The sequence below is a fragment of the Parasteatoda tepidariorum genome, chromosome 5 (assembly GCF_043381705.1).
Source record: "Parasteatoda tepidariorum isolate YZ-2023 chromosome 5, CAS_Ptep_4.0, whole genome shotgun sequence".
NCBI lineage: Eukaryota > Metazoa > Arthropoda > Arachnida > Araneae > Theridiidae > Parasteatoda > Parasteatoda tepidariorum.
Window position 1 is genome coordinate 64,814,197 of NC_092208.1, and position 18,453 is coordinate 64,832,649.

Consider the following 18,453-nt stretch of genomic DNA (forward strand, 5'->3'; position numbering starts at 1 on the left):
ATGCAACTGCGCGTCACAGAAAAACTGAGCTTCACTTCATCAGGTTGTCAGACAAAATGTCAATGAGAGGAAAATGAACTCTAAAAGAATAGATGAGTGAAAATGTCTACTTACGAAGGGGAAAAAAGTTCAGAATCGAATCAAAAACAAGGAAACGATAAAAATAATAGAGAGAAAGAAGAAAGAAACTACAAATTTAGAATTATAGAAGAAAATTTTTGCTGTTTTAGTTTTGAAAGGCCATTATGCTTCCTTTCTTTTATAGCTGGTTGAATCTTTTTACTCATTCTTTTATATTCTGTTTTATCTTTGTCATCTTTGACTATCTGATAAAGCAAAGCTCCTTTTTTTCTGAAACGCTTCATTTCATTACTCCACTTGTGTTATAACTAATAAAATAAAAACATTTGTTTTCATCACTTTATTTTTTTTATTCATAACATAATTTAGGTTTAAAAAAAAATTGAATAAATGGCATATTTTGCCATTTTTACTGTTCATGTCAACTAATATTAATGTGAACTGGAGAAAATTCAGGTTCCTTCCAAATGTTTTTGGATTCTTTTTAATATCTCATAAAACCTTTGCTATTAGTTTGTTATAAATATTCAATTAATTGTGTACGGCTCGGCAAAAAGCTAAAAAACGCAGACTTTTTTAAAGGAAGAATGATGCAGAAAAATAATTTTTTTATTTAGCAACAATTAGTGCGCCATTTTACATTACTTTTTCTTAAAAGAATCATATCCGATAAATGGCATCCTCTATTGCTGACACATTGATGAACCCTTTTCCGGAAGTTGTGCATAAACCGCCATTATCATTTCCGGTAGAATGCTGTCTCCATTTCAGAATTTAGACCAGATTATTTTCTTTTCAGGTCAAAATCTGTTGCTCTGAAGTTTATAACACAAACTTGAATATTTTCTATTCAAAATAGAATTATGTTCCCATGACCCAAACGACTGTGATAGACGGTTAGAATAGTAATCTCTGAACCACTATTTTGAAAATACTTCTCAGCAGAAACACAAGATGCTTACCTCGCCATGTATTTTCAAATAATGAAAATGGCACATCTACCACTAACGATTGATATCACCTTCATCACCATACATTCAACTCAAATCACACAGCGTCCTCTACAAATACGGGAGGTAATACTGCCGAACCCTATATATGTTAATTTGATATCAAAATTCATTCGATCAATTGGATCTAACCTGTCCAATTAGATCCTATCGATTGGATCAAGCTGACATTGTAATATACAAGCATAGATTATGCTCAAGTTCAAAGGAGGGCTATGCAAGTTCTTGCATTTAGAGTTCGGAAGATTTCTCTTACGAAATATTTTTTTATACATTTTTGAAGCTCAAATGTTTATTTAAATTGTATTTCTGTGTCACAAAATGTTAGGAAAGTTATCATTACTATCCCTTCTTAATTTAAGAAATACAAAACCGAGATAGATTACCAAATAATTATTGTTATGTTTATTCTATAGCAAAACTCAAGATGTTGGCTTAATTTAAATTTATTCTGAAGTAATATATTTTAATAAAAAAGATCATTACTATCTCTATCTACTTTTTACTTCATTTTTGATCATTGTCTTGAGATTTTGATCTTTTCTTTCCTGCACTCCTGAGTCTTCGTAAAAAGTACCTAGCTGATATGCATTAAAATAAATATCGAAGTAAGCATTTATTCATAAAATAATTTGAATTAATCTGATATTGCAGAAGTATCCAGTTATTTTAATAAATTACCGTGGCATATGAATGCTACTTAACTTTGATTTTGAAAAATCTACCGGATGAATAAGATTACTTCTCATTTTAAATCTAGCAATTTAACGAATAAATATAATTACAACTCTTTAAAAAATTTTAATTAATTCATTACTGTGCTGTAAACATTTAAATTGAATCAACAAATTTTTAGCCATTTTTACCAAAAACCTTTACGGAACAAAAAATCTGATATACAGTAATTTTTACAGTAATATTTATTGTGAAATCACGCTAACTGAAAAAATAAAACTGTAAAAATTACATTATAAATTTATTTGATGAAAATGAATTTTTACAGGGAGCCAGTACTTTTTACTATAATTTAATCTGGATTTCTTACAGCATACTTAATCATACTCTAACATAGCAATATATATATACGTCTAGCCTTAAATTTGCAATAATCTAAAGGAACAAATCTAATAATTTAAATGAATCTAATTATCCAACACAATCCAATAGTGAAATGTGCGCTATTTTTATATCAAATCTGACGCATTCTAAAAGATTAATAATTTTAATACTACAACAACATTCCAATCTAACGATTAAGGTAATATTTCTTATGTGCTTACTACTTATAGAACTGCCAAAAGCCATAAAGATGTTTTTAATACGTGCAGTTAATCCAAAACAAATTAACAGATAAATTGGCTTACTTTGTTTCTCAACTAAGATTCATTGGAACGAAGGCAATTACTCCTTGCATTGATTTTTTTTCATAAATCAGTCGCCATTTAAATAATTAAGTCGATTACTACTTACAGCAATTCCAGCAGGTATATATGCTTACTTCTTACAGCAGCTAGTAGCACTGTTTAAATGCTGAGATAATTAAATAATAAGATAATACGATAATGAAAATGATATACATTTCATTGAGTAATATATGTAAGATACACAGACATTAACAACCAAGTCTACTTCGAACGGCTTTATTATATATTATTAAGTGAAGTAAAACTTTATTTCTACATTTAATTCTCATGCGTTAAAACTAATAATCTCGAAATAAGTGTCGCAAGTTCATCCTCGAAATTTCTTTTTATATAATGTTTGTATTAAAATGGAAACTGTATATATGATCCAGATCTAGTTTTTACAGGAACTACAGGATCAGTAAATGAGAGTTTCTGGAAATGCATAAAATCTTTTTCCATTTACGCTTGCTCAGGCATCCTAATTTCAAATGAAGTGTCAGTTTGATCTTCTGTGGCAGAATTTCTTGAATCCTCTTTTATGACATACGCTGGCTTTACTCTATCAATGCTGACTTTAACTTGATTATATTTTACCAGAATTACGAATATTTTGTCGTTGCGCTGAACAATTTTGTGATAACCAGAATATGGAGCTGTTAAGGATATTTTCTCAGAATCCATTCTGAGAAATACATGAAAACAAGTCTTTAAATCTTGAAATACAAAAGTAGGCTGGCTTGGTGTTGATATTGGTCTCAATAGCTGTTTATGTTACTTCAGTTTGATTTCAAAATCATTTTCAGAAATTTGCTTTTATTTTTGTGAAAAATTATCCTGACTATTGTAAATTTTCACCATAAATCATTTCAGCAGTTAAGCATTTTAATTTGTCCCTGCATAGGCAGTTCATTGACTCAACTTTTTAGAGACTCTGAAGGAACAACTCTTTAAGACTCTTCACAGACTCTTTAAAGTACAATGACATCGTTCTATTACATCATTATCTTGTGCACGATAGGCTGTTGTACGTGTTACATGAATTCTAAACAATATTGCTAGAGAGTTAAATAAATCACTTCAAAACTGGCTGCGGCGCTCAGTAGTGACTGTTTTAGGCACTCTGTACCTGGATATTTAGCCATTATATAAAGCTTTCGAAATTTTTTCTGGTCTTGTATCAACTATTGGAATAACTTCTGAACACCTAGAGAAGCGATCTATTCATATTAGACAGAGAGTAAAACCATTTGATGACGGCATAGGTCTTATCAATTGATATTTATATGATTGAAATATTCATTAGGTACTTTAAATTCATAAGGTGTTGTGTATATGACGAGTTGTTTTAGTCTTTTGACATGGATTGCAACTTTTTTATAAATTTGGCTATGTTTTTTTCCCGTTAGAGCAAATAAATCGTTGACATACTGATCTTACTGTTGCTTTAACAACAGGATCAGCCAGTCATGCACAAAGTGAAATACTGAAAGTCTTTGAACTTTTGATATGTAAGAGCGAATAAGATTTCTTAAAGTATCACAATAAAGATAGGTTATTTGGCCTGGTACTAGAAGCTTTCGAAACTTTAAGCTGGTATTAGAATCCAACAGCTCTTTTAATTTACGATCATTTGTTTGAGCATTAGCTATAACAGCAATATTTAAATAATTTTTTGTATAAGGATTCTGAATGCGAGAAAGTGCATCGGCACAATATTTATCTGAGCAACTCATGCCGTGTATGAAAATTGGACTATAAGATTTATTTGATTAATTTGCCTTGGAAATACCTTATAAAAGTTTTGAGTAAAATCATGAGTGGTTTGGGATCCGTAAAATTCATAAAATCAGATAATTCTCTCTAAGGTAGAGTGAAAATATTTAATAGCAGCAAAGATTGACAAAAGTTCACGTTTATACATTTCTGATCAGTTGGACTGATTTTTCTTGAAAAGAAACCTATTTAGGTTTAAAATCCTGAATTGGAATTTGAGTTTAAGCTCATATAACCAAATTCGAGGAATCAGTCATAAAATCAATTATTGTTTATTGATGAGCTAAGTGCGTAACATCTTTCAATGATTTCTTTAAATTCTCAAATGCTTCATTCGTTTCAGTTGTCCAAATCAATAGAGCTTCACTGTCTTTTATTTCTTAATATTGCATAATATTTAAGTAATGATTTCTAAGCTTCTCTGTGTATAAACCAACAATAAAAATTAAGTACTCCAAGACATTTGCGAGATTCAGTTACATTATTTGGTTTGAGAAAATTTTCCATAGAATGAATTCGGGTAAAAAATTCAATTTTTCCGGGTAAAGAAGATATGCCCTTTTTATTAACTTAGAGTCCCAAGCACTTTACTTTGTTGAAAACGAAAGTACAGATAAGTAAGTGGACAATTTGTTATATTTTCGTAAACGTTCAAATACTTTTTGAAGGGTCACTGGACATTCTTCGATAGAAGAGGAAGCTATTAAAATGTCATCTATATATATAAAACAGTAATCTAAACTTTCCAATATTCTGTATATCAGTTTTTGCATAGTTTGCACAGCATTTATTTAAAGGAAAATCATGTATTTGACATGGAATAAACCAAATGGCGCTATAATTGCAGTTTTCTGGATGGCCTCTTTACCTGATGGAAAACTTTTTTTTTACATCTAGAGTAGAAAATACGCATTTACCACTTCCGGGTTACAAGTATGTCACTCTGTTTAACTTATCCAATAATTAAATAAAAAGATAATAGAATAATGAAAACTATATACATTTTATTTACACAATATTAATATGATATTTAAGGGGACACAGGACGTTCAGAATGAGAAAGGTCCTTCAAAAAACCATTATTTGGCTTTTACAATATTTAAAAAAAAGTCACATTCAAACAACATACCGTGTTTAAACTGTATTTTTCTTTACTTAGATATAAAACTATAAACTTGCAGAAGCCCTTCATACATCAATATGGAGTTCTTGTTGACATACTTACTTTTTTTTTCGTAATGGAAACTCCGAACTTCAAAAAATTCCTTGCGCACCAGTTTCTGTTTTCGTGTTTCTTTNTTTTTTTTTTTTTTTTTTTTTTTTTTTTTTTTTTTTTTTTTTTGAAAATTAGATACTCTTCGAAGTGTCCTGCTTAATTTCAAATGCATTTGATTAACTCATTAGAGCAATTTTTTTTTAAATAAATGAGCAAACACAATTGATGCGTGTTTTTGGAAAAAATTTCTGATGACAAAAAAAAAAAAAAAAAAAAAAAAAAAAAAAAAANTATCTTGGTGCGTTGTGTTTTAATACGGCAACCATAAGCACTTTAATTTATTTAAATACCCATAAGCAATTTGAGTAAAAATTGAGTTAAAAAAATTAAAATTCACTCGCTAAGAACTTTTTAATTATCAAAAATTAAAATCCATATTTTTGGATATAATTTGAAATCTAATTATATTTTTTTCTAAAGAATTGCACATTCTTCCATTAAGGTATCAATATTTTTTACAAATTTCAAAATGATCGAAAAAAAATTTCACTTTTTTTGCTTTGAACATAGGTCTTCTTTAAGAGACAGCGACATTAAAAACCAAGCTCACTTTGAACGATAAAACTATTCGCGATCGCAACGAACTATAGGGGGCGTTGCTGTATGAGATGCATACCTGCGATTTCTATATGAACCGTCATTCGGTTACTCTGGAGACGTCTTTAATGTAGCGTGTAGCATTGTAACGTTCCTTCTTTAATTTGGCTTATTAAATATTAAAAAAGAAAAATGTTTGATATCCTTCCTTATACAACCGAAAACTAGATGGTATCTCTTTTTTTTTTAAAAGAAGGAACATCCAAAACACACCTGAAAAATATCTGTAAATGAACAGAAAAAAATATGTATCTTCTTATTAGAGTTAAAACCTAATGCCTGAGAAATAGTTTTACTAAATTTAATGATATAACCTGAAAGGCCTATTTAAAATTTTACATTCCATAGTTTTAAGAATCATATTACTTCAAACATTAAAATAAGCAAAATGTATACATAAGCCTCATAATTTTATGTAANGACAAGTATTTTAAGTTTTAATAAAAATCATTATTTAGAAACTGAAAAACGTAAAGTAAAGAAGGCTTACGATACAAAAAAAAAAATAAATAAACAATTCTAAAAGTTCCTTATATTAAAATAAACAACTTCAATATTTTTTCTTTTTTGACTCATAATCGGAAGAAGAAAACCATTCTACAGAAAACTATCATCAAGAAAAAAACTATTTAAAAGTAAAATTTTTTATTTTATAAAAATTAACACTTACCTGCTTTATAAATCAGAAGAATTCCAAAGTGATTTGCTCTTTGATTTTTGTTACCATTTTTTAGTGCTACGAAAATGCGTCTTTGCGATTTGCCAAAAATAGAACAAGATGCAATTTTATTTTTTCTGGAGCGAAATATTTTGCCCATTGTCCACCGAAATCCGATAAACTACTTTGATTTTAAATAAAGTGTTTCGTTTTATGATTTGTCACAAAAATTTTAGGTGTAGATTGGCGGCACTTAAAAACAGCCAAATCTGTAGCTGCTGTGGCGTTAATACATAAGTACCGAATTTTTATTCATACTTTTCTGAATCATATTACTTGAAACATTAGAATATGCAAGAAGTATACATAAACACATAATGTTATACCATTTATGTTTTCAAAAAAAGTATTTTGACAACAATTTTTATCAAAAAATTATAAACTATAAAACGGAAAATAAAGAATTCTTAGGATAAAAAACGATTTTAAGAATTCTTTACATTGAAATAAAAACTTTCATATAGTTTCTTTTCTTATTATTCTTATAGTTCTTAATCAGACGTAAGAAACCATTCTGTAGAGAACTATCATCAAATAAGAAAAAAAAGTTTTACAAGCTAATTTTTTATTATAAAAATCATAACACTTACCTTCTTTATAAATCCGTAGAGTTCCAAATGAAATGTTCTTCGTTTGAAAGTTTTATTTTCAAATAATATGTGCATAGATTATCCCTTTATTACTTTTAGATAACATACCACACATCAAAATTTTATAATTGTAAGATCTCGATATGAATTTGAATATGTAGCTTAAAAACAGAACAGCTGAATTCTAGTTGAAATTATCTATTCTTTCAAAACTAAGAAATACTTACCAAGAAAACGATAAAAAATTTATTAATCATCAGCACAAATGACACTATTTCAAGTAATTTGGTTGATTCTTTATTGTTGTTTTCCGAATTATATAGATACAGAAATATATACTGTTCTATAACAAAGAAGAATTCTATAACTATTGCAGTTCTTGACGTTCTGAATTCACATTTCTTTATTGGAATGACGAAAGCAATGTTGACTTCATTTTAATTTGTAATGAATTGAAGACAGAAAAAATTATTTTACCGTAATATACACATCTGTAACAGCAAGTGATCATGAAATTGTAAGTTATTTTGTTGGTAATAGAAAGGTAAAAATTATTGAGAAATTGTTCTTCAAATGCTTGGCGCGTTCTGCTTCAATGTTTAGCATGTTCGGGTTAGTTTTTTCAACTTCTTCAGCTGTTCCTTAGGGAAATTTTGATTTTTATTTGCTGTTAAGAAAATGGCGTCCGTCATGGCCGATGATTTTGATGGAACTAAATGAAAACGTGATAAATTAATGTCTGATATTTACAGGCTCCCGATAGAGGGCGTACTCGAGCGTTGCGATCGCGAATTATACATCATGAAGAGAAAGTGAAACTTATTTCCACATTTAATGCTTATGTCAACCTTAAAAATAAGTATTTCAAAGTAAGTGTTGCCACTTGTTCAAAGTAAATTGTACAAAGCAATATAACTACTACTTACAGTAATTACAAAACAATCTAATACTTTTTCGATCTAGTTACGGACAAAATATTTTGTTGTTTTCTGAACTTAAGAAAAAATAATTCGACTTTCATCCTCATAAAATACATCATAAAATAAGTCTAAAATATTTAAAGAACAGAAAAACTTGAAATAATGATGGAGAGTTTCTTTTTGTTAAACCTTTTCAAATAAAAATAAAAATACCTTTTCTATAGTCTCTGCCGTTACTTGTGATTAAAGTTTGAATTATTTTTTATGGCAAAAAGATTTAGCATGCTTGAAGCATATCTACAATAAAGATAATTTAAATGTTCCATTAGTATTAGAATAAATTCTTATCTGAAGAATATATAATATTCTGGGTTTTCCAATTATCTCGAGTCTCTAGTACGGCTAAAAGTATTACGTTTCTTTCGAAAATTTGGAGTTTCTTCAAAGCATATCTCAATTCTTTGAAATTTCTCCATCGTTAACTCAATAATGAAACAAACTCTTGGAGGACGAAAAATCCATTATTTCTTTTACACGAGTATAAATACAGTTTTTTTTCCCGTAATGTCTTGTATCAATTATGTATAAGGAATTGTGACTTCAACGGATTGCTTTTGTTTGAATTAAAGCTAAAAAAAAATAAGAAAAAAATGAGAAACAAATCAAATAGGTATTGAGATTAGCTTAAAAACAGAAAGAAGATATTTGCATATTTTATTTGCATAAATATTAAGTGACTGTTTGCATGGAATGATTTTTATTCTAATTCGTATTGATTTTTAGTGACTTCATTTCAAAAAGTATTAGACTTGCTTCAAATTTATGTTTACATTCATGATACCGAATAAAAGTTTACTTTCCTTTCAAAATACTGTTTTTTCATGCTTAATTAAAATTTTTAGAAAAATTTTCAAGTGATAGGGGCAAACTTTAACATATTCCTAAACTAAAATTACATTCGAATTTACATTTAAAATTATTTTTGTATTCGTCGTAGTTTTTTTTTAATGATTTATATATTATTAGCGGCCATAAGCAACATGTGAGTGACCATAAGCAACATGTTAAAAATCATAATTTTCATATTAAATTATTTTTAATAGTGGTAGTAACAAATATTTCGCTATTCCTATTGTTAACGCTATTCTCATAAAAGCCATTCTCATTGTTGAATATAAATTTTACATTAATATAGACAAATATTTGAATAAGACATTATCAAATACAAAGTGCATCATGACCCTTAAACCTAGAAAACCATTATTTTGGATTTACCTAAAACAGATAATATGGATAATTTGACCCTCATAAGAAATTAATGTCATGCCGAATTAACTTATTTTTTTAATGAATGAATGTTGTTGGTAATACAATACGTGAAAATTTTCAGAGATTAAAATTTTTTTAATTATAATGTACTGATAATATAATGAGATAAACATAACAAATTCAACAAAAACTAGAATTTTCAATATTAATGTTAAGTCTGTCCTACTATATTCATCTGAGAAATATCACTGTAATAAAAATAACACGAAAAAACTTCAAGTATTTATTAACAACTGTTTCAACATTCTTTTTAAAGAATATTGCGTATCAGGTGATTCCATAAAATTTGTAATGCAGAAATCATTTTTCAAAAGCAAAACAGAAACCAATTGATCTTGATGAATTGATTAAAACAAAAGTAAATGGAAATGGTTTGGTCATCTTTTAAGTAAACATGAAAAATTTAAAGTGAAAGCAGTTTTTGATTGGAACCCCCAGGCAATAGAAAAAGAGGAAGACCTAAAATACTTGGCGCAGGACGATTGTGAAGGAAATTAAAACAATAGGAAAGACACGGAGAGAGAAAAAATATTTGGCCACAAAGAGAGTGAGATGGAAAACTATGATAGATGCCAAATGCTCCAATTCTGAGTTAAAACGAATATGTTTGCATATAATATATCGAAATAGTGTAATATGGTATTACAGATTATTCGTTCGTTAGAGAGCAAGTCATGCAAAAATAAACAAAAAAAATAAGATAAAATTTTGAAATGCAAAGTTCCATCTATTTTAGAGATTGAATTATATTAGTCCATCTATTTTCAAGCTATTTGAAGTTTTATTCTGTCCCTTGTGATGTTAAAAGGTATGTTTCATATATTTTAAAGACTGAACTCTGTTAATTAGATGTAATCACAATTTATAGCCATGCACAATTTATAATTCCTCAATAAGCCAAAGATTGAATTCGCAATACGTAATTGGGGTGACAAAGTTTTCCTCAACAACCATACGCGCATTGCAATCAAATTCACAAATGTTGTACAAAACATGCAAGCCACGTGCAATTTTGACAAATTGCTGAATATTTCCTTATCAGCTAATTTACGAGGACGCTATACCGCGAGAAAAACTTTTCATCACAAATTCTCTTTTACCTTCATAAGTAATTTCAAATCTAAAGTTATTCTGGCAAATACACGAAGTTTAAAATACTTAAAAGAACTTTTCAAAACATACAAATGAAAACGAATTATGAGAGAATAACTTAAAATAGCCAATGGGGAAGTTCCCTTCCTATAATTGGTTTTCATTTCAATATTTTTTAAATTTTTTCAGCAGAAATTTTGAATTTTTTTTTAAACTTTAAGGCTTAATCTAGTTTTACCTGAACTAATTTTTTCTATACTTTAAATTTCAAATTAATTACAGATGTGAAGCAGAATTTTTGATGTAGGGTTTCTCCCATGGTATTGAGTCATCTTAACTCCACTCACAATTCGTACTACTGTGGTAAGTGACAGTACTTGATTCGGTTCACGAAAAAAAAATTCATCTGAAAGTTTTAGAGATAAGAAAACATCAGTTGTGTCCCCTAGAGTTTAGATGAGATTCCATTAATTAGAGTGATGTTCCTTATCCATGTCTTAATTCGGCTTTTTCAATTTGCGTAAATATAGTTTATTACACAATAAATTTGTATTTTGGTTTACACGCCAATAACTGTTTACTACTAATTATTTTTTGTTCAGGATTGTAATAAAAATAACTGTTTACAATCTGCGTGCACAGGATTTCAGTTGCAATTGCGAATTTTTTTAATCTAGTAAAAGTCCAAACGAGCTACTTTAGCCAGGGAATCTAATATACTTTATAATTAGTATAAGTGGCTGGGTGGCGCAGTTGGTTTGTCGTCGGCCTTCTGAGCCCAAGTCTGCGGGTTCGATCCCCGGCCCAGACCCTGGATTTTCGGGATGCAGAAATTCCTCGGCGGCCATGTCGCATTATGCGGCATGTAAAAGATCCCTGGAGTGCCTTATTGGCTCTTGGCATTTCCGGCAAAATTAAATTCCTAGTGCACTTTAGCATCCAAATAGAGTCTCGGTGCTGCCATCTAGTGTGGCAGAAACTAGACGTCCAAATTAACATGACCAACGGTATCTCACCCATTGTGGTGGTCCTGAAAGAGTGGATACCACCACTGGAGAACGCACTAGGTCTGCTTTATTTTAATATCGTAATCATCGGCAAGACCGACTGTGCAGCTAATTGGAAATTAAGAAAAAATAATTAATGTAAGCTATTGCGACATTTTTTTCTAAGTTTTACAAATTTAAAAATGGACGCATGAAATTTCAGAAATGAATGTTTGATATGAGGTGGGAAAGACTCTTTATTGGCTGTTTTTCATAATTTTACTATTCACCATACAAACTTTGAATTTTGATACAGTATATTTCGAGACATTTTTGAAAAAAGTCAAAAAATAAGAAATTTTAACCTCACATGTATCTCAAAAACATTAAAAATGGATGAAAAAGAAAAGATCAAAATTGCCTGCAAGGTGTTTCTAGCATCAAATTGTATTTTTGTTTTGAAATCCTCGCATATATTTTTAAATATTACGGATCACAGATCATTTTTAAATGAGAAAGAAAACAAAATTCTTATTTATTAAGTAACAACGTTAATGAAATATATAGCAACTAATTAAAGCAGGATTTAAAATATGGAAGACTGTCTGATTTCCATGGAAAGCAGAGTGAAATTTAGCATATATAATTAGAAAAAAATTCATCGGGAAATTTCCATATGTCTGTTAGTTTAGCACCGCTTTCCTCAATTATGATTAACAAGCTTTCGTCACAGCTACTGTGTTTCAGTCAATTAAATATCAATTAACAATTCTTAATGTGTATTAACCTAATATTTTAGGATAGTAGAATATATATTAATAACATAGATTACAGAACACCTTGTCTATAAAAGATTTTTAAAAACTCTTTGAAACATAAATTATAATTCTCAAAAAATTTCCTTCCACATTAAAGTTCAAAAGATACATTTAATGGGACAGGGTACTTATAAAAATTACAATAAAAAATTAATGTTGAATAAAAATCATTTACTATTTCTTTCAGCTTAAGCAGTTAAAAATTACAAGAGCAATTTTATTTTAAAATAAAATGAAAAAGTTTCACACACTCATAGTATATCTAAAATTTACGTATACATTATATTATTACTTTTACGTCATTAAGGAATAATTACCATTTAGTTAACTCTATATACAAGAAAACGTCATCTGTTTCTCGCAAAATTTCAAAATAAACAAAGTAATTCAAAAAACCCTGTCTAGCCCTTTATTAAAGAAAATTTTGTTGCTTAAACATTCTAATATGTCTGCTAAAAATCAACAGAAAACTTAAAACTCAGTTTTGCTATAATGAGTTCGTAACTAAAATAAGAAATATTGCTTAGTTTTCCTGGTTATTTTAATAACTGAACAATTTGCTTATTTTATTTGATTTATAAATATGCATTTATAGTTAAAGAGCATTAAATAAAGATAAAAATATTAAAAAACTGAAAAAAACTGAATTATTTCCCTTTAGAATAAATTATTATCTGACATTCTTTATCTGTCTTATAATAAAAGAAATATATAAGTATTCTATTTCCATCAAAATAAACTGTTGTATAAATAATAATGTCCTTGTCTGGGCATTCCAATTACTTCTATGGTATATTGCATTTCATTTTATTCAATTTTCATAAGTTTAAATATAAGATTTCGAAGTTTTTAAGTACAAAGTTCTTAAGCTTTTAACAATTGTTCATCGCTAATGGTGGGAAGGAGAAATGATTAAAAAAATATTTCATTTAAACGAGCTTAATTCAACATTTCTTTTTGCTATACCGCAATTAAATTGAAAAACAAAATATAAATTTTGTTATAAATTCCTGCAACAAAATATATAATTAAAGCAAAAAAAAAATAATAATGCTGATTTATTATAAAATAGTAAGTGATGTTTATCTTATAAAGGTGAAAAATATGTATCATAGAGGCAATATATAAAATCTGTTTTACTTCCTGCGCTGGGAAAAAAAAATAGTGCGTGGAGTCTCTCCTCGCGGAAGAAGTGAAACCTCGTAATGTGGAAATGAAAATAGGAAGGGGTGGAAATTGATTTTTAGTGAAATCATATTGTTCCTTTAAGACAAACTTTACTAACAATGCTTACAATTCACAATTGATCACATCTTTTAATTATCATTTTCGAATGGAGAAATATCCAAATCTATAACATTTACAATGAGATTATGATAACTAAAGTAAGATACGAAATGCTTGAGTTCAATTTTTTCAATATTTCTTGCAAAAACTGCTTCAATGGTAGTAACCGCTTTGGTTGTTGGATCATTCCTACCATTTATCATTTCCAATCCAAATTTGTCTTAGGTTAATAATGTTTCAGCTTCAGGTAACGAGAAATTCTCATTAAAATCCCCTGCAAGGATCACAAGCCGCTCACAATAATCAATTTCTTCAATTGATAGAATATTTCTCCTAATAGAAACTGCTTAAGTGCAAGAATATCCACACTTTAGCCATATTTTGATTACACGTTGCTGATACAAATATAATAAAATGTATTGTTACATATTATTATAGTTGCCCTTTTGTACTTGTAAATTCGTTCGTTTCGCCCTCCACATGACATATGGAATCAGCATATTCTCCAAAATTATTTTGTAAAACGAACGTCCTTGCGCGAAAACGAAATATCTTAATGTAAAATGATACTAAGACATTTTAAAAAAGTATATAGTTGCCCTTTTGTACTTGTAAATTCGTTCGTTTCGCCCTCCACATGACGTATGGAATCAGCATATTCTCCAAAATTATTTTGTAAATGTATACCCTTGAGCGAAAACGAAATATCTTAATGTAAAATGATACTAAGACATTTCAAAAAAGTATATAGTTGCCCTTTTGTACTTGTAAATTCGTTCGTTTCGCCCTCCACATGACGTATGGAATCAGCTGATTCTCCAAAATTATTTTGTAAATATCTGTTCTTACGCGAAAATGAAATATCCTAATGTAAAATGATACTAAGACATTTCATAAAAATATATTAATCAGATGTGAATATTTAAAAATAATTTTATTCATATTCATAAAAAATTCTGAGTAAACTTGTAATTTCTAACAGTCCTTTCACCGTGCCAATTTGCCTTATAACTTAAAATGTAATAAATGTGTATATTAATTATGTTTAAGCTTATTTGTTTTTTTTTCAAGTTGTTTATCAACTGACAATAAATTTGTTACTTACATGATGATCCATATTGGTTTCCTTTTTGTTGTTTCCGTAACCTTTTTTAGAAGAAAAAAAAAATTATATGGATATTGGAGATCGCAAAATAAGTTTTAAAGCAAAAATGACAAAAAAATTTTCAAACAATCACTGATTGATCGGTCAATTAAAGAAGGCGGAGATTTAAAAGCTATAAAAACAGTTGATTAAAGAATTAATTAAAGTTGAATGTATAGAATGTAGTCAAATGAATTATTTTAGTTCAGCATTTGATTGACTCACTGGTGGTTTAGACAATGCGCCAAAATTGGAAGAATGTTTCTCCCCAATACAATTTTTTCTTTTCTAATAACAGGGAAAAACCAGTTTAGCTATGAGGTGAAAACTGCGTGTTAAACACGGTTTTTTACTGGCAGAACCGTTAAAAAACGTTTTCACTTTTTACTACAGTGAAACCCATCAATTTGACGGAAGTTGAATACCTGTTTCAGTTCATCTCATTTACCAGAAAGAGATTCTATTTATTGAAGAATTCGAAGGAACTGTAACTTGACCACCTGTCTTGAATAGTGACGGCTGAAATAAGTCAAATTTGACGAAGAGCAGTATTATTTGTCATTAACCGAAAAGAAATGAAAATACAGGAAATTTTTTATGTTATTATACCATGCATTAGAATTTCGATCATTACTTAAATCAGTTAGCTTAGCTAACGTATAACTATTGTGAGCTGATATTAGAAAATTATTAAAGTATGCAACACGCATTATCAGACACTTAATTTGTGATGTATGTAAGAAAGGAGTAATATGAAAAACTTACTCACTGCCCTCTGCAAGTTGACCCCCAGTCTAAGTTTACCGCTAAAGTTATGCACCAAAAGTGGTCAACTGAAACAGAGTTTCCTGTACTAATATATTATTTTATAAGCCTTAATATTTCTAGTCTGTCTATTTAATTTCTTGCAAGAATTAAAATGCTGCATCAAAGGTGGTCCTTATACCTTATATATAAAGGTGGTCCAAAGGTGATCCATAAAGTACTTACTTTCTACAGTAAATACTTTAAAATTATATGCTTGTTCTTCTTTTATTTTTATGAAATATAATAGTTATCGTAAACGAAATAATACTTAATATACGTTATTGTGATGTATGCAGGAATGAAATGATGTAAAAAACTTACTCCTCTCCCCCTATAAGTTGACTACAAAAGAAATACACTGTAAGTTATCAACTTACACAAGTTTCTCTGTACTGAAATATTAAATTGTGACCCTTGATATGTATAGTTTATTTATTGCATATCTTACAAGAATTAAATTGATATATATGTATACCAAAGGGGATTAATACGAAACAGCTTCTACAATGAATACTTTAAAATTTTATGCATGTGTTCCTTTATTTTGATGAAATATAAGAGTTATCATATACAAAATCAGACTTAAAATATACGTTATCGTGATCAATGCAAGAATGAAATTATACAAAATACTTTCTCCCCTAGCCCTATAGGTTGACTATCTGTCTAAGTTGGTATCAAAAGAAATGCACACAAGTGATCAACTTATACAAGTTTCTCTGTACTAAACTATTAGCCTATGACCCCTGATATATATAGTTTATTTACTTCATATCTTACAATAATTAAAATGATACATTAAAGGTGATTATTGTGAAACAGTTTCTACAGTGAATACTTAATGTTCCATTATTTTTTTAATTTGTCTTAGATTTAATTTGTTCATTTATAGGCCAAGCCTGAATATGAAATGGAGCATTCCACAACACTTCACGCTGATAGCTTAGAAACCAGTAGCCTAAGTTTGAAATTTTCCGTTAGTGAATATCATTTTCGCGGAGGAAATATGAAATTAAAATGCACTGCTACCATATCAAGAGTCTACACAATGAGCAATGAAGAACTTATATTCGGATCCGACTTAAGACAGCAAACATCAGGTTTGCAAATAACAGAAAACTTAAGCCATGGTAAAGCATTTTTTTTTATAATTAAGAACAATAATTTAATTTTTAATTATTTTATTTAATATTAATATGCATTACGTCATTAAAAAAATTATTAATATTGCACAAAAACTATTTATCAAGTACTTATTTCATTTTAATTTAAGTCAATACAAAAAATTAAATTAAAATTATTATTTTTTCTTTTTAAGCAAAAAAGTGTTAGTCAGTAATAACATATCAGAAAATTAAATCTTACTCGGAGTAACAAAATTCTGGTAAAATTACCGAACTGTATTGTCAAGAGATTTCTGATAAAAAAAGGAACATAATTCTGAAAATAAAAACCAAATTATATGGTATTTAAACTATTCATTTGGTAATTTTTTCATTCATATTTAACATAAACTCTGGTTTTCAAAATTGTAGTTCGTTTTTGCCACCCATTTAGTAGCAAATACAAAACTAAAAATTTAAATTTAATGAAGTAAATAGTTTTTGAGCTAGAAAGTTTTGCATCTAATTTCCACGTTCCTAAAATATTTAATGCTTATTTAAAGATTCTTAGCCAAGCGGAAAAAAATAAAACATGATAATATTTATTACTCTGATAATTATTATATAATTAATTTTATCATACTCGAAGTGATTGTTTTATTGTAATTACTATAAAATATTGTTTTATAATATGTGATAAATTTAAAAAATTCTGAAATTTGACAATTTTAACATCATGCCTTAGAACATTGCATAAAAACCTGCTATTCTCTTAACTTTATTTTTCAGTTTTAGATTAATTACTAAATGTGAAATATAGTGTCAAAATACTGAATTTCTGATTAACTATTTAATGAATAGGAAAATTACCAAATGACGAGTTTAAATATCATTTTGCTTTTATTGACCAGAATCATAACTGTTTTTTTACCAGAAATGTCCTAACCATGCAGAACGGTAAATTTACCAGATTTCTTCAGTCCATGTAGATGAACACTATTTATCAACTATCTCCGGCTAAATCATTCGTTTTAAAAAATACTATAAGCCCATAACGTATAAAAATAATCTTTTTAAAAAGATAAGTAGGAGCATAATTTTATTTCGAATAGCTTCTAAACTGCATATTGGACTGGAGAAAAAATCAGGATAACATTTTTCAATTTTTTATTATTCCTCTATTTTAAAAGTACAAAAAGCTAACAAATATGTATACTTTGCTTCATTGACGAGCCTTAAAAGCAAATTTTACAGCAAGAAATTATCTATAACATTTTTAATTTCAGCTTCAGGAAATATTTACCGATACCAAACAATTCATTATAGAGTAAAATCAATACGCTAAAAATGTTATAATACTGTTGCATTAAAAAATGAATACCAATCAGTTAGGTTTCATTAAAACGAAATATAATTGGAATTTGCAATAGAGTTCAAGATTTCCTTAATCACATTATTTTCAAGTAGGTTTTCAATAACCTCGAGAGGAAAACACAGTGAATATTCCGCACAACAT

General features: G+C 28.4%; 1 protein-coding gene across 1 annotated transcript in view; it reads left to right on the plus strand.

The window, feature by feature from the left end:
* LOC107440160 (uncharacterized) overlaps positions 1–18,453 on the plus strand; it is a 136,653-nt gene that overhangs the window by 113,940 nt on the left and 4,260 nt on the right. Inside the window, exon 5 of the mRNA XM_016053000.3 lies at positions 16,727–16,964. Coding sequence (XP_015908486.1) covers positions 16,727–16,964 — 238 coding nt within the window. The remainder of the gene's footprint in view (positions 1–16,726; positions 16,965–18,453) is intronic.